The sequence below is a fragment of the Gadus morhua genome, chromosome 16, assembly GCF_902167405.1.
Source record: "Gadus morhua chromosome 16, gadMor3.0, whole genome shotgun sequence".
NCBI classification, from domain to species: Eukaryota; Metazoa; Chordata; class Actinopteri; order Gadiformes; family Gadidae; genus Gadus; species Gadus morhua.
Genome location: NC_044063.1, coordinates 26,690,230 through 26,711,199, shown reverse-complemented (window position 1 = coordinate 26,711,199; position 20,970 = coordinate 26,690,230). Strand labels below are relative to the sequence as shown.

At 45.0% G+C, this 20,970-nt stretch overlaps 1 protein-coding gene across 4 annotated transcripts in view; it reads right to left on the bottom strand.

The window, feature by feature from the left end:
• LOC115560922 (uncharacterized) overlaps positions 1 to 20,970 on the bottom strand; it is a 47,717-nt gene that overhangs the window by 11,359 nt on the left and 15,388 nt on the right. For 2 of the 4 annotated variants that reach the window (XM_030380591.1, XM_030380593.1), the window contains exons 2-10: positions 9,889 to 9,981; positions 9,450 to 9,599; positions 9,022 to 9,164; positions 8,457 to 8,593; positions 8,277 to 8,370; positions 7,829 to 8,158; positions 7,471 to 7,657; positions 7,231 to 7,358; positions 3,332 to 6,143 (exon numbers count right to left, since the gene is read on the bottom strand). In XM_030380591.1, coding sequence (XP_030236451.1) covers positions 5,814 to 6,143; positions 7,231 to 7,358; positions 7,471 to 7,657; positions 7,829 to 8,158; positions 8,277 to 8,370; positions 8,457 to 8,593; positions 9,022 to 9,164; positions 9,450 to 9,599; positions 9,889 to 9,981 — 1,592 coding nt within the window. In that variant the 3' untranslated portion in view covers positions 3,332 to 5,813. Of the gene's footprint in view, positions 1 to 3,331; positions 6,144 to 7,230; positions 7,359 to 7,470; positions 7,658 to 7,828; positions 8,159 to 8,276; positions 8,371 to 8,456; positions 8,594 to 9,021; positions 9,165 to 9,449; positions 9,600 to 9,888; positions 11,550 to 20,970 lie in introns of those variants that run through there. The other 2 variants (XM_030380594.1, XM_030380592.1) reach the window with 2 other exon arrangements.

Here is a 20,970-nt window from a genome sequence, read left to right as displayed (position 1 = left end):
CAGTAGACCCAGCGCGTTGCTCCGTGGCCACCGTTCTGGAGTTTTTGCAGTCCCTCCTGGATGATGGTCACTCTCATTCCACCTTGAGAGTCTATGTGGCTGCTATCTCTTCCCGACATGAGATGGTTGACGGAGCCACAGTGGGGTGCCACAGGTTGGTGTCCCTCTTCCTTAGGGGGGCCCTGAGGCTGCGTCCCCCTAGGACTCTGAGGACTCCAGCTTGGGACCTGCCCCTGGTGCTGGAGGCCATGTCATCACCTCCTTTTGAGCCTCTGACCCAGATAGGGTTGAAGTGGCTGTCCATGAAGGTGGCTTTTCTGCTCGCCATTACCACTGCGAAGCGGGTCGGGGAGTTGCACGCCCTATCCGTGGCAGATACATGCCTGCGGTGGAACCCTGATGGCTCAGGTGTGGTTTTATGGCCCAATGTGGCGTTCCTGCCCAAGGTGCTTTCACGCACCTATTTTAACCAGCCTATCCAGCTGGCACGTTTTAACTCCCCATCTGAGGGGAATGAGTCCGAGATGCTGTGCCCAGTACGGGCGCTTAGGGCTTACATTGCTGCTACGGCCGGTATACGGCAGTCCGAGCAACTGTTTGTGTGTCACGGTGGCCCTAACAGAGGTTCTGCCTTGTCTAAACAGAGGCTGTCCCACTGGGTCGTCAACACCATTAAACACGCCTATGTGGCCAGTGGCCGCCCCCCGCCATCCGGGTTGAGGTGCCACTCCACCAGAAGCGTATCAACATCATGGGCCGCACTAAGAGGTGTACCCCTGGAGTCAATCTGTGCCGCGGCATCATGGACGTCACCGGGCACCTTTACAAGGTTTTACCGCGTCAACGTCGCCAGTCCCCACCCGATGAGTGTGGTCCTACTGCCAAGCTCTGCTACCTCCAATGAGTGAGGTGGGTGTTGGATTCTTTGTGACCTTTTTGGTATGGGTCATCCAGTGCTTTAAGCACCGCCTCTGGCGGTCAGTAAGGATGAAATAGAACGATAGTTACGAATGTAACTACGGTTCTATGAATCTGGATGACCGCCAGAGCGTTCAGTCACTCAGAATCCTTGTGTTCTCGCGAGAAGATTCTAGGAACAGATCCTCTAATGACACCGGAAGATATAGCCTTCCCGGTGTCACGTGGGGGTCACAGGTGACTATGTTGGTATTAGGTACTCGAAATGCGCATGCACGAGGTGGAGATCCAGTGCTTTAAGCACCGCCTCTGGCGGTCATCCAGGATTCATAGAACCGTAGTTACATTCGTAACTATCGTTTTACCGCGAGTGAGTGTTAAAAAGAATGAATGAATGCGGGCGCGCGTGTGTGCTCTGTTTAAACACACGCAAACTAAACACGTAACGCATAATACAATCAATGGCAATGTCTATTACCGCGGGGACACATGCATATTAGGATAGCATATACTGATAAGAAACAATGTTTATAATGTATTGCGTATATCATTAAATAGAACCACAGTTACCGCATATCATAGGTTATATCATATACCTTTTCTTTGCCGAAATTTATTTGAGGACTCAGTATTTCTGAAGTTGTGGAAGAAAACCCCTTATTCCATGTGTGAATTAGGCCATATTATTTGGCAATAAACTGAGCCATTTGCAGTTTGAAATTCATGTGCATCTGTCTCATCGGAGACTGCAGACGCGCTGTCAAAATATCAACTCGTCCGATTCAAATGCGCTCATGGCTCTTAAAGGGGATGGGAGCTGGCACTCTCATTGGTTTGTTGGACGTTACGCCCAAACCACACCTACGGGTAATTAGGCTGCTTCAGACCAACCATTTTGCGCCGCGACGCAAGTGTCATTTATCCGTCTGTAAAATAGCGATAGTGCCGTAGAACCGCCCACAAAGCTACTTGCGCTTTGCGCTTCCCACTTGCGTTTCAGACCGTTAAAATAGGGCCCCCAGTGGTAGCGATGACCACCTGCAGCTCATGGACTTGAAAGACTTGATTTGGGTTTAACAAGCATATTCTACCTACTTATCTGTGATATACCGTGGCATTAAGTAATGTTTTACTTCTGTCAGAGAGCATCAGGCTAGTCATTGTTGGTGATCCTGCATATCCACTCCTCCCATGGCTGATTAAAGGACATCTCAGCTCCCCACGGCTAACTCCAGAGGAGGAATCTTTCAATGTTTATTTAAGTTTGCTCCGGGTTGGGGCGGAAAACACATATGGACTTCTAATGGCAAGATGGGGTGTACTGCTAAAATGTAGTGACTTTCACTTCACATTTACACCGACTGTCATAGCTACCTGCTGCTTTGCACAATTTATCCTCAGCCTGCCCAGCCAGCAAATGTTAATGAGCATGGTAACCACGAAAGGGCCATGGTTACACGATATATGGCCACTCACTTTCCCCTTCGCAGGGGTCATCTCCATTCATTTAAAGACATATGGTCAAGGGGACAGTAGCTTTAATGGTAGAATAGTTACTTATAAATGACAATAAATACAATAAAAAACTATATTTTCACATCAACATCTGTTCATATTATTATTATTTTTTTAAAATATTATATATACGTATATATGAACAGTTTGCATATAGTACCCCATATCAGAAACAGTAGCCTTAATGGTAGAATAAATACTTTATAAATAACAATAAATAACAATATTTTCACATCACATTTCACATGCCTGTTTTCCTACAAAAAGAGTGAAATAAGGTTTTGGAAATTATTATTATAGTTTTGTTTTTTTAAATATAGGCTTCCCCATGATTTGTCTGTAAACAATACAGGTCTATATCAGGCATGATATGGAAGACAATGGGAAAAATCTCGATTGATGTTGTATCACATTTAGTGACTACATACTTCAATGTTCACACTCAAATTCATTTTCAGCATGACCAGACCTTTCAGAGTTGTGTGTGGGTGTGTGTGTGTGTGTGTGTTTGTGTGTGTGTGAATAGGCTCGTAGCCTAGCTCACACCACCGTTAACTTTATCTAAACCCCTCACAGTAAATTCAATAGTTAAATTTACTCCTATAGAGTTGATTTTAACACTGTTTGAGATAACATATGCTCCCATTCCCGATAGTGTCAAGTTTACTCTAACACCAGTGTTAATTCTCCAGTGTATATTTAATAACAATAGGTGTAAAAGAATAACACTTATTGAGACACACTTTTCACTGACAAGTGTAATTACAACTTAACACTAATCATGTTTATACATTTATAGTGTTGTTTCAACACTACTTTAAGTTAAAGGAAAATTGTTCCACCATTGTTATTTTTACTCTTTTTAAGTGTCAAATTATAATAAAACACATTTTCAATATTTCAGCTTCAGTTCAGATTTTATTGGAGAGGTTAACATGACTTCTAAATGAAGACACAATTCGGCACAATATATTTAAATTCATCCTGTGTGCCATATTTCATCAGCAAGTCAAACGGTTTACGGTACACAAGTTCATTTACACTGACAATCTTCCATTCCTCAACCTCTTCGAAACTGACTTTAAATGAATGAAAATGTTAATCAAAACAACATGTATGTAGAACTACACAGATCAAAAGTACTACTTCATCTTGTACAATAATGTCTCTGATTTGACAAAACTTAGGAAGATCAATGTCAACACTACTGCAAATAATCAACTTGGGGCGATATTCAGTGCCATGGACTTTTGCCCAAATTTCCACAGAAACATTCAAATACAATGCAATATTGTCACCCTCATTCACATCACACAGAGCAACCATTTTCCCAGGACCCTTTTTAATAGTGGTAGACGCCAAGCCAAACGTGTAGGCCGAGTCACTTTGATGTTTGATTGCTTGAGTCTTAGTTACATTTTTAAAACTTTTCAGTTGTCTTTTGAAGTAATAATTCTTAGACTCATAACGCATTGACCACATGTGAAGAACAGGCCCCAGAAGTCTTAAACGTGGATAATGAATTAGAAAAGGATGTTTGGGCAAAAGCCTTTTAGAGGGAAATAAATGTTTGAATAGCCTGTGATGTTCAGCTATGAAATGTTTTAAACAAATGGTCAAACCTTCTGTTAAAATAGGTGAAAACGCAATGTTGACTAGTAGTAAAAGAAGCTGCCAGCACTTGTCACCTCTCTGCAAAACATCCCCAAATATAAGGGGCATATTTCTGACAAAACACCATGTCTGGATAGCATTAAGCCCTAAATCAATTCCTTCTTCTAGTCTGACTCCAGGTGGCTTGTTCCTACTCTCTGTGTAGCCATAATTGAATGAGACTATCCAAGCTTGTAGTTCTCTGTGTGAAATGAAGTCAGACTTCAAATATTCGAATATTAGTTTCATCTCGTATTGGGCAACTCCTTCCAATATATCGTGCATTATGTCAACAGAAAAATTCTCTGATACACTGAAGAACTTAAGCTCATCAAGTAAACAATTACGCTTAACACCATACACATGAGTTAGTGTTGGGTTTGCCTGTATAGCTTCACAATGTTGCAGGTGCATATCTTTTGATCGTAAAGTCACACTGGGGTCATCCTCGAAAAGGCAGTATGAAAATTTTCCTTCTCAGTCAGGCAAAATCGACAGCAGTAACGGGCTGAAAATGATTCAACATATCCAAACAAGCAATGCAATCCAAGATTATCCCCCATTACTTGGAATATACTACCCCGTAAACGGCCATTAAAGCATTGAACTTCAATTCGAGTACTTTAAGCTCTGACACAAGTGGCTCTAATATTGCATTGAACCCATATGTTTTAATATCTTGGGTGTGGAAGAGAATGCATAGATGTATGTTGTCCAAACATTAATTACATTTAGACTGGAAATTTCTCAATGTAAAGTATATGCCTCCTATTTTATGAGAACCTCTCTTGGATCCCAAGGGATTACATGGTTCAAAGTCATCATAGAACTGTATTTTTAATGCATGACTCACTTGAAAAAAGTGGATGTGCCTTTATGTATAACCCATCCTCCAAATCAACATAGAAGCCATCTGGGGAACTCCTGCCAGATTAGAGCATACTGCTCGTTTTTGGATTTTTGAAAATGGACAGTAATGTTTGTAGAATAGGAACATAAGAGAATTTGTCTGTGACGAGCACTTGGTCGTAAGTACCAGTTTTTTTCTTCCTCCTATTATCAAACCTGACTCCAAGTACTTTCTCTAGAGGAGTAACAATTTCACATGTCTCTTTGAAATAGGACTTCTGTTTAGAGACTGTATAAAGGGAGGTAAATGGATTTTAAATTTCACTAAATGCTTTTGTAATTCCAGTATGCATTTCATTTTCTGGGGATAAGCATTTAACGCTGTTTCTTTCACCTGACTTTGAATCTGTTCTACAAGTTCTTCCAATGACGACACTACCACATCAACAGTATTTAGGCCTACTCCTGCTGACAGCAGTTGAGCTACAATAGCTCCACAAGCATCCTTGGTGTTTTTATTGGTCACTGAAAGATCAGCAGTTTTGACTGAGGAGGTAGCCACATCGCTAAAACACAAATCACTATCATCATCACAAGACATTGGCACATTTCTGGCCTCAGAGTTCTGTCCCTCAGTGATACTTTGAACTGAAATTTGTCCACTGTGAACGCGATTTAAATGTTTTCTAAACCCTGAAAACGACCCAAACTCAAGAGAACAACCAGTCTGGCCACATTTAAGGGAGAGAATTTTCCCAGGCAATAAACCACGAACACTCTTCAAGTGTCTAACAAGAAGATTCACCCCACCAAAACATTCACTACATAGAATACACAACATATCGTCAGAGACCACCTGGCTCATAGATTAGTAGAGCTCAACAGCTAATTAAGTGGAGCAATCTTGCTCTGATTTCAGCAACCCGAGGAGTCTCTCTAACCTTCCCTATGTCTATTTCAAAAATTGTGGTCTGAATGAAAGTGTACATTTTGTACAGCGCATTGTTATAGGATGTGCCAAATACAAAGTGAGCTTTGAAAAGTTCATCAAATGCTCCAACAGCACTCACAGCCTGACACGCTATGGCTTGCTTGTCCAGTATGATGTAGTAGCCATGGATGCGACTTTTCTTGGTACCCGTGGCAAGAAGATAGGGCTGTCTTCTCTCTTCGATGGAATCAAGGTGCTGTTGTATGCTGGTTCCTGTCTGTCGATGACACACAAACAGAACAAAAAACATTTGTTCAATTTCGAGTCAATCTGGTTATTTTAATTGATTGATGAGCAAGCTAGCCTGAAAAGCATAGCATTGCTCATCATTGAGCCTCACAATCTGTGAAATAAATATAATAATATAAAAAATCCAATATAACACTATTTTACATGTTTCAGTATATCTAATTGATTTAGTAAAGTCTAACAGTCTGTAATATGCAATGCATTTACATAACTCTCATCCTACATAATCTGTACAATGTACACTACTGTTCAAAAGTTTGGGGTCACCTGCTCATTTCAGCATTGAACTCCATTATAACCAGCTTTATGAAATAATCAACTGGAATGCTCTGGAAGATTATTATGAGTGAATGAAATCAGCTGAATCCTTATGGGATGGCTTTGAGAGTTGTTGGCTTTGAATGTCTAATTTAAGGTGACTTTAGAAATTGAATACAAAGTGTGCAATTTGGGTCATCATTACAGAAGTTGGCTGCTTCAAATGAAAAAAAAATTAAACATTTCTAACACAAAGCTTAGGATTCATACTTCATACACCATAATTCATAGTTAGTCGAGAGTGCTTAACAGTAAAAGGGTAAACAAAGCATTATGGTTTATTTTAGGCTATTTAAAACAGCCAACTTTTGTTGTGTTCACACAGCATTTTGCACACTTCGAATTCTCTGAATCACTTTTAATAAATATTGGAAATAGTTTTCATTAAACACTAAAAATGTTCCCATACTTGTTGAGCTCATCTTGACGGATTTCCGTGCGCTCATAATGATCTTACAGCATTCAAGATCATTATTTCATCACAATGGCTATAATAGAGTTTAATGCTGAAATGAGCAGGTGACCCCAAACTTTTGAACGGTAGTGTAAATACATGATGTTGCATATAAAATATCCTAAATACCCTGCATCTGGGACCAGACCATGTAAAATAGTATATCAAGCTTCCAATTCCACCGATATCGAAGGCCTTACTGCATAACAAAATTGCATTGGATAAAATGTCTAATGCAATAGTTTTACAGCGGGATGTAACATTTATTCACTGTTGGGCTAACCTTCTGAAACACCACTAGAAGCTTCTCCGCTTGAGCCGCCGCCATCTTGCCAGGTCGCTTGCGACCCTGTGCTGAAGGTGGAAATAGATACAGGAGGAGGAGGATTCCAGACATGTCACTGTCCCATCCTAAAACACACACATACACACACAAAATAATATGACCAATAGGCAGACTGGTCAAACCAAAGAATTAACTGTTACAGTTTAAAGATTGAACAATAAATGTATAAATCCTTACCCATATCTTCACGATCACTATTGACATGGTCAGATGATTCAGCAACATCAATGAGTTCTTGGAGCTCAGCTGTGCGGTGTAGTCCCTTACTTTGGGCGATGATTTTGTCTTTGAAGGCGGTGGGCCATCTCTCCTTAAATGTGTTGCTTGTGGCCTCTCCAAACAGCTCCACAAAGTCCTGTTCAATCTTGGATGGAAAAAGAGAGTTGTTTTTGAGACCATAAATCTATCAATGCTAACTCGATTCTCAAAATATGTGGGCAAACCTTAATTTAAAGTTTGGCCACTGTGAAATGTCTCTTGACATTACCCAATTCAAACCATAGATGCATGCATCCACCTGAAAATCATTACTTACTAGGCCTTTCACATCTTTAAAACGTGGGTATTCTGCCAGGACATCGCCACATCTTTCAGGATCTTCAACCATATTCCTTCGATACCGAAAGGAACTCCTCATTTTCTGCTTGACTGTTTCTTCATCAACACTATGCTTCATCAGGGAGATTGCATAGACGCAGTCTTCATCAGAGTGTTGAGAGGTGCCTGCAACTTGTCTTTGTGCTGTTGGACCTCCATCAAATTTCTTGATAGAGATTGGTGATTTCCTGTGCGAGTTGTTTCTCTGGACTGTCTTTATTCGCCAACTGAGGTAACCCTGGCCGCTCTGGGAATCATAGTAATGTTCCTATCGGTGAAACAAAAGTTTAAAAGGCTGTTCATAGCTGCAAAAAGGTGAAGGGTCAACAAGTGAGTATCATGTATTGACGAGTTTGTGTGTTGGGGGTGCACAAAAAACAACTTACGTAGCCATGTTTGGTTTGGGGATCCCTCAGGTATGGAAAGAGCTCGATAATTCCCCGTGCATACATTTCTCTTATATGGCGTGGTGGCATTTTTCTGAGGAAACAAACATTCTGTCTTATTAATCACATATTTAGCATAGCCTAAGAAGAGATTCTGTGTTCAATACTCATGACACTCACCCATGCTTCTCCATCATTTCAGCTACTAGAATGTTCACCATTTTCCGCCGTGTGCTGTCTGACAACATTTTTGTTCTGTCATACTCCCTAATGACATTATCACCACCAGGTTTCTTGCGAAGTATTTCGTCAACCAACTAGGAATACAATAATAAGATGGAGAGCTCTTATTTTAGCCTGCAGCAGTCATTGCACATTACTACCACATACACATGAATTTGTTTAGCTTCAACGTCTTTTCAGAAAAACTCAAGACAGAAGGATGGAGGACTTGCTGATAAATGCTTATTTGTGAGCACATGACAGTAAACTTGAACTGAATGGATCCAGGAGGCTTTTGCGAATCAATTAAGAGTGTCTGCCGGTTGCCATCAGATTACTGTGTTGGGCAAATATAACTTTGCAGGGAGCAAGCAGAGTTGTGGATTTCCATGGCAACAGGCCATGAATTATCTTTCATTTGGGAACTTTCTCTAGTTACATTGGTGTTCTGAGACAAATGGCTCAATGGGCCAGGACACGGTTGAATAATTTGGAGCCAATGTGCCACAAAAAAGATACTTACAGCGTGGGCATCGGACCTATTTGGTCTGGACCGTTTCCCCTGGGGACTTTCATCGCTTAGAATGACAGTAGAGTCAGTTTTAGAGTCCTCTTGACTTAGAGCTGGTGTCGAATGGCCAACAGCTGGTAGCTCAGAAACAAAACCTGCACAGCAATATTTTACGTAAAGTTTGAGAACCATTTTCATCCAAACAGGTAAAAGAGCACCTCCAAGGTCTCCTAAAAACAACCCAAAGAGAAAGAGAACCCTAGGACATACAGGTTGCGTCATCTGTTCTACCCATGTCCTATTTAGATGATTAACATTATTAATGCAGAGTATAATCCTGTGTCCCCACTGCCAATTATCAACATGGAAAAATAATTCAATAGCATCTCTATCAGCCTGAAAAAAACACAACAACATGACTGTGATTAGACAATACAAACCTTCAGAGACACCATCAATGGATAGCTCATAAACACCAGTATTTGCACCAATCACTTCTTCAAACACCTCATGGTCAACCTCAGTTTTGGAGTCATCAAAGAGCTTTGCATTAGGAAATTGGCTGAGGGAGATGCCAAACTTCTGGAATGCTATGGGGAACACAAACATAATGAGCACATTTTCTCAAAAGCATGAACCATTTAGGTCATTGACTTAAGGCAACAGCATTAGTTATGAGTTAGTTTGTTTCTATGCCTTTTGAAAAGATGTTAAAAGCTGTATATATTTGAATATTAATGTTAATAAACAGACAAACTTCAAATATGATTTTTAGGCAAAATAAACTGCAACACATAATGCATTAAGGAATACTGAATATCAGTTCATTAAGTTGATTTACAGACCAGACAAAATCATTTCAATTAAAGTTTGACTTACCACACTCAAGCAGTTCAATGAGCTTGGCTTCAGAAATGATGATGAATTTCTGGATGCCTCTGAACTTGACTTTGACCGACATGATCCGTTTGCCTGGGAGGAGGGATTACAGACAAAACAAATGTAAGAAATACTACCAAACTTGAGTTCCAGTAAAGCACTAGATAAACATAATTCCATGCATAACCTTCTCTAGAGGGCTATAACAAGGGTAGAAGAGTGGTCATATAAATGGGGTTTCAAATTTTCTGTGGAAAAGACAAAGATAATGCTTTTTACTAGGAAGAAAATTGTGAGTGAGGTCAAGTTAAAAATATACAACCAGGAGTTGGAGAGAGTAAAACAATATACATTTTTAGGTTTATGGTTTGATGAGAGGAATACATGGGCTGTACATATTAAGAAGGTTGTGGACAGGTGCAAAAAAATAATTAATGTAATGAGGTGTTTACTACAGGACTACAGGTAGAAATGGGGGAGATGCCTCTAGAGTCGAGAAGAGTACAGTTGTCCTTGAACTACTGGCTTAACCATAGTCAGGATCATCCAGCACAAAGCACTTTAAAACCGTGTTGGGAAAAGGAGAGAAGGGAAACAAAAAGGTTTGGATAGACAGCAAACCAGAGAGCAGTACAATTTAGAATAGATCAATTATACGTAGTTCCTACAGAACAGATGTCTATAATTCCACCTTGGATTTTGCCAGATGCTACAGTTGTTATTGGAAAACAAAAAAATAAATAAACAAGTAATACAGGAGTACATAGACAAATTCTATAGCTATGTTCAAATTTATACAGATGCGTCGAAGGACTCGGGTAATAAAGTAGGGGTAGCTTTTACTGTACCGGAATTTCGAGTGAAAATAGGGAAGAGGGTTAATAATGAGGTATCAGTTTATACAGGTGAACTGCTGGCAATACTGTTGGCAGTGCAGTGGGTGGAGGACATCAGGCCATTAAGGTCAGTTATTTGCTCAGATTTCAGTTCAGCATTAAAGAGCCTACAGTACAACCGTTCCGAAAGCAGACCAGATATTTTGATTGAGGTTCAACAAACATTATACCGTATTCAAATGATGGGGCTTATAGTTGTTTTTTTATGGGTTCCAGCACACATTGGGATAAGAGGAAATGAAATGGCAGATAAGCTTGCAAAAGATGTCACAAAAAAAAGCATACATATAGGTAAAACTGAAATTAAAGGGATTATTGAGCAAATACTGAATAGGAGATGGCAAAAGCAGTGGGAAGAAGAGCGGAAAGGAAGATGGTTCTACAGGGTGCAAAGGAAAGTGGGAGAAATGAGATGTGGAGATAAGAGCAGAAGAGAGGAGTCGGTTCTATCAAGACTGAGATTTGGGCACACAAGTCTGAACAGTACAGGAAAACATGAAACAGGCAGATGTGAATGTGGGCAAGAAGAGACCGTAGAACATGTTATAATGCAGTGTGAGAGATATGAGGAAGGCAGATGAGGTGAAAATTCAGAAAATAAAAAGTAAGTTTTGATATGAGACATTTTACAAAATAATTCCAATAAGTGTCAAATTCTATTTCATTTTCTTAGGGTAACTAATTTGTTTTTGAAAATATAGGTTCGAAAGTATTTTAATTATTATTATCTACTGGTATCACACTCCAGTAGATGGCGGTAATGCATCTTTAAGTTGTTTGCCAACCGCCAAAAAACAAGACACAAGACAAAACGATAGTTATGTATTGTAACTCTAGATTCTATGAGTATAGGCATTGGGTTATCCCTAGGCGTGAGCCGTAACACTGAAAAATGTGTAATCCCCGCCCACCAACAGCCTGGTCCTCAATCACGTCCGCAGATATATGCGGGCGCCGGTGGACGTTCTGCCCCCAATAAACAGCTTTTCTACAGTTATTTAAAGGACAATGAGGCCGACACTTAAAAGGCTGCGCCTATACTCATAGAATCTAGAGTTAAAATACTTAACTATCATTCTATGTCATATAGGCTTCGCCTTTTAAGGCTAACGCTATTGGGTTAAAGGGCGAAGCACGATATAGTATATGCCTCATTGGTCCCGATCAGTACCAGAAACACAGCTATATACGCGCTAGTATCATGCGTCAGACGTAGCATAACATACGTCATGCGTCTAACGGCACGTCATAAACGAGCAGTTCTAATGTGTCTGATAAGACACAAGAGCTCTCAGCACGAATATTTGACTCCACCTCACATTGTTTAATATGCGAGGGGAATATTCACACAATCACACTCACTCTGACAAAGCACCTAGAACTGAATGTGTCATAGAGAGGCGCGACATGTCTCTTAGGTAAAACCTTATAAAAGAGCATGGGGAAGCCCAGGAGGCTGCTGTGCAGATATCCTCCATAGGCATCCCTCTTTGCTGAGCGACAGAGGACGACATTCCTCTGATAGTCTCAGGCGGCTCTGCCCCCGCTGACACATAAGCCTGTGTGATAGCATCACACAGCCAATGCAACAGCCGTTGTTTCGTCAGGGGGAGGCCCTGGGAATGTTCTCTGTAATGCACAAATAACTGTTGAGATTTGCTCAGAGGCTCCGTGCGCTTCACATAACAGGCAAGCGCGCGTACGGGGCACAAGAGATGGGCTGTTGCCTCCTCCTCAAATTGATGAGGAGGGAGAGAAACCATTGAGTGTTATTACTCTCGATCTGAACGAGCTAGTAATACTCTTAGGTGTAAAAGCCGGGTTCGGGCGTAATATGGCGGAACTGCCGTCCCATTGTATTCCTATAGGGGCTACAGAGAGTGCAGACAGGTCGCTCACTCTCTTAGCTGACGTCAGGGCCAGCAGCAAAGCTGTCTTGGCTGACACAAACTTGAGGGGCACCCGGTCAAGAGGGTCAAATGGGGCTTTAACCAGTGTGCTCAGCACCAGTGTTAAATCCCATTGTGGAGTGAGAGAGCGCGTCATGGGTCTCTCTCTCCTCACACCTTTTAGGAAGCGCTTCATTAAAGGCCCACTATGCAACTTCGGGCATTTCTTGGCTGTTTTCTTGGTTTTGGCACGCACATTTCTCTACACAGCGCCCCCCTACAGCTTCGTAGTAGATATTTCACAACACTGTCGTAACAACTCGTTGACGACCCTTCCCCATGCACTTCTACGCGAGCCATGTGCATTTGTTTTCAAAGAAGCCGGCGAATGCGTGGAGCCATGTCCGAAGTAGATGTTCATAAGTGTAGGCAAGGTTATACATTTTTAAAAAGGTGTATTTGTATTGCAATAAACATAAATCCATCCTTTTTTATAGTTGACGGGGAGAATGTATATCCTAGATTATAATTGTTATATCTTAGGTTGAACAGAACAATCAGTGTAAGAGGTTTGGCCAACATAATAATCTAAATAAACAAGAACCTGGATTCGGGGATTCAGTCTGTATCTGGGGGACGAGACGGACGAACAGCAAAAACACCCATGGAAACAAAGGTGTTTATATGGTTGCAACCAAGCAAGCTAGAAACATACAGGGCTCACAACAAAACGGGTCGAGAAAACAATTTTTACAGGGCTCACAACAAAATGGTTGAGCAAACACATTTGTACAGAGACTATCAACATCAAGAATACCACGAAGACAAAGTTCACCCAAAGGTACTTTCAATTTCAAAAGCAACACGGCCGAGTCGGCGTCTGATTTGCAGTCTTCTTTTTCTTTCAGTTCACGCTATTCCTGAAAAGCTTGCTCAACGTTTACTCGTGTCTGGCCTCTCTGTCGGTCAGTCTCCCTTTTCTCTTCTTCTGTTCCTCCGACATTGGGTTTCTCTGTCTCATTTTAGTCGGCTGATCTATGATGAATATAACAATCCCTTAGTTACTTGTGTTTATATCGAGCCGGTTCCGCGTTTGGGGGTCAGTGCCGTAAAGCACCAACGCCCGGAGTTCAGAACTTTCAACGCTCCAACGCGTGACGCTTAGCCACGATAGCCAATCAGCGTGGAGCTTGACCCGACATCACCGACAGAGAGTAGTGACCCTTGCACAGAAGCATACGGCCGACATCTTTCTTTATTCTGGGGGTGGAAATAGTAACATAGTTACGCCATTAAATGCGTTTATGGAAACATTTTTAGCGAGAAATGTGCATTTTACTTTCATAATGTTCGCTCGGTGAATGTGAAGGATGTTGGTTTGATAGTTATGACGAAGAGTGAACGCTCCGTTCACTTGCATGGACAGAGTCTCTGGTTGCTAAGCAACCTCAACGTCTTGGCGGACTATTTCTCTGCTGATCAACACTACGAATGCTGGAAACACACCAGACACACCATGTGAAGTTATTTAACCCGATTATCGTTATTTATGAGTCCTTAGCCCAAGTGAAGGAGTTCAAGTACCTCGGGGTCTTGTTCTCGAGTGAGGGTACTATGGAGCGTGAGATTGGCCGGAGAATCGGAGCAGCGGGGGCGGTATTGCGTTCGCTTTACCGCACCGTTGTTACGAAAAGAGAGCTGAGCCGCAAGGCAAAGCTCTCGATCTACCGGTCGATCTTCGTTCCTATCCTCACCTATGGTCATGAGGGTTGGGTGATGGCCGAAAGGACAAGATCGCGGGTACAAGCGGCCGAGATGAGTTTTCTCAGAAGGGTGGCTGGCGTCTCGGGATAGGGTGAGAAGCTCAGTCATCCGTGAGGAACTCGGATTAGAGCCGCTGCTCCTTTACTTAGAAAGGAGTCAGCTGAGGTGGTTCGGGCATCTGGCAAGGATGCCCACTGGGCGCCTCCATTGGGAGGTGTTTCAGGCACGTCCAGTGGGGAAGAGACCTCGGGGAAGACCCTGGACTAGGTGGAGACCTCGGGGAAGACCCTGGACTAGGTGGATAGATTATATCTCAACACTGGCCTGGGAATGCCTCGGGATCCTCCCGTCAGAACTGGTCAATGTGGCCCGGGAAAGGGAAGTCTGGAGCCCCCTGCTTGAGCTGCTCCCCCCGCGACCCGACCCCGGGTAAATGGATGACGATGAGATGAGATCGTTATTTATATCCGAGATTATTTAATCTAACCCGATCTAAACTCTATCATGCACCCAAACACGGCGGCGTTTGGGTTTCCTACCTCGGACTCTAGCGCAGCCACAGGCGCGTTGGGCGCGTTGTACCATTTTTGTGACACACAATGATCAAGCGTCAGGTTAGGCGCGTTACTCGCGTTATCCAACGCGAGTAACGCGGTTGATGTGGCCGTACCATTAGTCGATTGATCCATGATGAATGCAACAATTGCCTCGCAACTGGCTGTTTATATCTAGCCGGTGCCATGTTTGGGTGTGTGTCTGTGCCGTAAAGCATTTTCGAAACTACAATCTGACTACATTTTCGAGGATACTTCCGTTGCGTCACATCCGGATTGTGTCGGTCCGAACAGAGCAAGTTGCATGTGCGCTTTTTCACTGGAGAGGCGACATGGGTAAATGACACACCCACCAATCGACCCAGAAATGGATGCAGAACCATCAGCATAACTCTCAACCTGCATACTTAATGTAATTTTGGCTAAAAAAGTTGCATAGTGGGCCTTTAAAAGGTGACTAAAAACAGTTTTATCCCCGAAGCCTTCGTGGCATGATGAAACAGCAGCCGCGTACGTCTTAACCGTGCTAAAGGCCAGCCCTCTTTCCATCAGTGTCTGAAAGAGAGCACACGCGGCAAAGGGCAGGAGATGGGATCACAACCCCTCTCCGTGCACCATTTCTGGAAAGCCTCCCATTTAACCGAGTAACACGCTTTGGTGGAGTCAGCTCTGGCACCCTGGATGGTCCGTACGACCTCCTTGGGGAGGCCGAGACCCTCTAGGCACTCGCGTTCAGCGGCCAGGCCCACAAGCGCTGGCCGAACTCTGGGTAATCTATGATTGCTCCCCCTGCCTGTGAGAGAGCGTCCTGCCGCCAAGGGAGTTCCTTCGGCGGCCCCGAAAGCAGATGCTGGAGGCAGGGAACCCACAGTGCACTCGTGCATTGCGGTGCTATGAGAATCATATACAACCGCTCCTCCTGGACTCGGTCCAAGACTTGGGGAATCCGGGGGACGGGTTGGAAAGCTTACAGGAGTGTGTTCGGCCACGGCCTGTTCGGCCTTCGCACTGAACCACAGCTCGCACTGTGTTCTCCCGCGTGGCGAATAGGTCAACCTCCGCCTTCCCAAACTCGCTCCATATCTGATTGATCAGATCGTGGTGCAGAGTCCAGTCTCCTGGTTGGGGACCCCCCCTCGACATTATTTCGGCCCCTCTGTTCAGGACACCGGGGATGTACGCTGCTCTGATGGAGAGCAAGTGCGTGTGCCCCCAGCATAACAGCTGTCTCGCTATGCTCAGCAGCTGTGCCGAGCGCACGCCCCCTTGGCGATTTATGTATGCTGCTGTCGCCTTGTTGTCCGTGCGAATCATTACGTGTTGATTCGTCAACATTGGGGCAAAGTGTTGGACCACTTTCAACACAGTGAGGAGCTCCAATGCGTTTATATGCATGGTCACGGGGGGCGGCCAAACACCGCCCACTACGTGAAACTCGCATGTTCCTCCCCAGCCCGACAGAGAAGCTTCCGTGAACACTGAGATGTGTGTTGCTCTGCCCAACGGCAGAGCAACGGCCCCGAACTCTCATGAGAGTTCGGGGCCCACTGATAGGGGCATGGTCACTTTGCGCTGCCGTTGGCGCACCAGGTCGATGCGCAGGCGAGAAGACCATCTCTGCAGCCACCTCATGTGAAGCAGCCCCAGCTGCACCACCGTGTGAGCGGCTGACATTGTGCCCAGCAGCCTCATGACGGAGAGGGCGATCACAATGCTGCCCGGGGAACAGCGGCGGAGGAGAGACCACAGCGTCTCCATCCTTTGCTGTCAGAGCCGTGCTCTCATTACTGCTGAATCCAGCTCTACCCCCAAATACATCACACTCTGAGGGGAGGGGGGAGCTTTTCTTCCTATTTATGGCAAAGCCTAAATTCGACAGGTGAATCACCAGCTTTTTTGTTTGAAAAGCTGCTTCCTCCTTGGAGCGAGCCATCAAAAGCAGATCGTCCAAGTAGAACAGTACTCTCATTCCTGTTGCGTGAAGCGGCCGGAGAGCCGTCTCCACGCACTTGGATAACGTTTGTGGGGCTAGAGAATAGCCGAACGGGAGACGGTTGTACTGGTAGCGTGACCCTTGGAATGAGAAACGCAGGAATTTCCTGTGTTTGGGGATCCCTGTGAAGTGGAAGTAGGCGTCCTTCAAATCTATTGAGGTGAACCAGTCTCCCGGTTTTACACACTGTAACACTCGTCTGATTGTTAACATGTGAAACGGGTTCTCCGCGATGCATTTGTTGAATAGGGCTAGATCGAGAATCGGTCTCAACCCTCCTGTTTTCTTGGGTACCAGGAAATAACGGGAATAGAATCCCTGCATTTCCTCTCCCTTCGGGACCGTGGAAATCACTTTTTTCGCTAGAAGCTGCTGGAGCTCCACCAAAAGTGACGGCTGTTGATCCTCTGATGACAGAGTTGTTTCCACAATCCCGTTGAATCGTGGCGGAACGGAGGTGAACTGCAGGGTGTGACCCTTGCTGATCAGCCTGTCCATCCATTTGGCCAGGATGCATGTGTTCAGCCATTCTTAGTAATGCTCTGAAAGCGGCTGTGCAGCCTCTTGTTTTGATGCGTTTGATGTCATGGAACCGAGCCACGCTTGAGCCCCTGCTGCCGCTGCGAGGGGAGGAGTCCTCCTCGCAGCCCATGGGGAGCTCTGCCCGAAAGGGCTGGGTGTGTGTGTCATTAGCAGAGGCATGCCCTGCCTGCTCAGCTTGTGCCAAGAGTGTAGCTTCCTCTCTCCTGAGCGTTGGGACGCGAGGAGGAATATCACTGTGACTGGGCAGCAGACTGCGGACACTGTGAACGAGCTTCGTGTCATTCGTAGACAGAGAGCTCGTTTTATCGGCCGTCTCGCCACATTTCATGCCAGGCATGATGTGGTGAGGGGAAAGTAATGTAGGGCTGGCTCGATCAATAATACGAGGTTTATTGACGGCCTGCCTATATGTGGTGGGAGATGCGTGTGAAACAGTTATGGCCGGGCCGGTAGCCTCCGGCGTTAACTGCGTGGGGAGAAAACAGCCGTCTTTAGTAAAGAGGTGTTTCACGCTGTCACAAGCTTCTCCCTCGACCCGTAATTGCCTTCGCCGGCGCTTATGGGGCGGGACATAGCCCCATGAGCCCGCTGCCCGGGGCCTTCGCTGGCCGCTCGCTGCAGCCTGCGATGGAGGCAGGCGGGGCTGGTAAGCCTGGGGGCCAGGAGGAGGAGCTGCCGGCGGCGCCGCGACAGTGGCTGTCCGGGGCCTATGGCAGCGACGGGAGCTTTGAGCGGAGCGCTGCTGCCCGGGTGGAGGCGGAGGGCGGGAGACGTTTCTCCGGAATTTACTGCCTCCTCGGAAGCGGCCTGCATGTCATCCACCATAGATGACAGACGGGGCCCGAACAGCACATCCGGGCTGATGGGGCACTCGAGTAATTGTCGCCTCATCGGCTCAGGGATGCCCGGGGTCTGCTGCAGCCACAGGTTCCTCTGTATGAGGTGCTGCCATGCCGCCGGCCGGGCTGCTGCCACCGCGCCGGTGGAGCAGAGGCAGAGGATGACACCGCCGGTTTTCGCCACGTCGACTGCCTGTTCGGCCAGACGATGAGGGTCAGCCGCCATGGCGGAGATGTTATGTGCCAGCAGGGCAATGTTATTCATAACAGCCTCTTGCTGCATCATACACTGATGCTCTCTGTCTGTAAGCTTGGCCGTCAGCTGGTCTTTGGGAGTGGGGCAGCGGTCGCTGAGCCCCGGCTTCACTCCAAAGACAGCACGGGATCCAGCAGCGGTACCACCCTGTAACCCCGGTCTGTCAGACCCTCCGTCTTCGTGACCTGGTTGAATGTTTTCACCGGGGCCCCGAGCCTCCCGGGCTCCGCCGCAGCCCCACTGAAGTACGGGCTGATGGCGGGAAACATCGGCCAGATCGGGTCGAGACGGGCGGGGCGTGTCGCGGCCCCGAGCCCCCAGATGCCACGGAGCTGGTCCGGGCATTGGGGGGCATGAGGCATGGGCACCGCAAGGCCAAGGTTTGCGGCTGCCCTGGCGATAATGCCCGGTAGCTCTGCCACCAAAGCTCCAACCACTGGAAGTGAGGTGGCGGCAGAGACGGGCAATGCTGCTGCCCCGGGCCTCTCCATTCGGAGAGAGGGGAGTCGCCCCCTCTTCGTCGCGGTCGGAGTCGCCGACTCCGAGCTCACAAGGAGAGAGCATCAAGGAGAGGGCATCGTCGAGCGGGACAGTAAAGTTGTCGGCCCATTCAGCAATGACGGCGGCAGTGTCGGCTCTGCGCTGTCTGTCGTCCACCGGCAGCGCAGCACAATGCCGACTAGGGGTGTAACGGTACACAAAAATCTCGGTTCGGTACGTACCACGGTTTTGAGGTCACGGTTCGGTTCATTTTCGGTACAGTAAGAAATCAAAATGCTAAATATAAATGTGCTTCATAACATGTGCTTCAAGTTGTTCATAACACACTTTTGTGCTTTTTACAATAGGAACATCAGACAATACAAAGCTAGAATTCTGCTCAAAAATATAAAGATTCTGAAATGTAGAAATAAAAATAAATAACATTGGCTCAGACTGTTTTTTTAAAAATATATATTATCTAATGTGCAACAATGAACAATTGCAACACTAAACTGTTTCAAGTTGTTGCTCAGATTAAATAACATGAATAAGGCTCAGAATGTTTCTTTAAAAACAAATCTTTTCTCAATCAAATGTGCAACAATGAACAATTGTAACACTAAACAGTTTCAAGTTGTTGCTCAGATTAATTTTTATCCCCCCCCCCCCCCCCCCCCAATCTTTAGCCCTGATGACTTTCACTCAATCTTTATGTTTTTTGCCAGAAAAATCTCCTTATCCACATTATCTGCAGGATAATAATACCCAAAATGTGAGTGTACATATGATGTACCCTACATGTTACTCCCGTATACACAATGCAATGCAGTCGTGTTTTTCCGGAGGAGAAGAAGAAGCTGAATAACCGCGAAAACAAATATATTTAATGATGGAGTCTCCGGCTTTCGTTTAGAAATGTCAACAATTTATTTGGGATTTAACATAGAATATTTAACATTCAAAATTTATTTCAAAAAAACGAAAAAGGAAATGTAACATTCAACATCAATACAACCTCCAGCTTTCCTCATGAGTGCCCGGTTTGTTTACATGATGTGGGCGCATCTGTCTGCGTCACACAAATACCCGGCGCATTTACTGACGCAAATGACGTTTAGAAATGTTCAGCGTAGTGTCCGAATTCTCGTTTGTTCGTTCCCTAAATAGTGCACTATATCATGAACACTATATAGGGAATAGTGAGTGAGTGAATAGGGAACGATTTCGAACACAGCTACGGTGTGCGCAACTGTGCATGTGCGGCAGCATGTTTCACACATGCGGTCCTCTACTTAATATGTCCGTATGGAAACTCAATCGGTACGCCTCCGCACCGAACCGAGCACCCCGTACTGAAACGGTTCAATACAAATACATGTACCGTTACACCCCTAAAGGTGCGGCCACACCAGACGCGTATCTCGCGTACCTCGCGTATAAAATCGCAATTTTTTCCATAGGGAACCATTGGTTTACGCGCGTATGAGACGCGTACACGCGTTACATGCGTATAAGCAACATTTTACTCGCGTTAGGGGCGTATGAGGCGCGTACATATACGCGCGTACGCGAGGAGTTCAAAAAAATTTAACTTTTTACGCTCATACGCGCCGCAATAGCCAATCAGCGCTGAGCTTGACCCGACGTCACTGGCAGAGAGTAGTGAGCTTGGACAGAAGCATACGGCCGACATCTTTCTTTATTCTGTGTGGAAATAGTAACATAGTTACGCCATTAAATGCGTTTATGGAAACATTTCTAGCGAGAAATGTGCATTTTACTTTCATAATGTTCGCTCGGTGAATGTGAAGGATGTTTGGTTTGATAGTTATGACGAAGAGGGAACGCTCCGTTCACTTGCATGG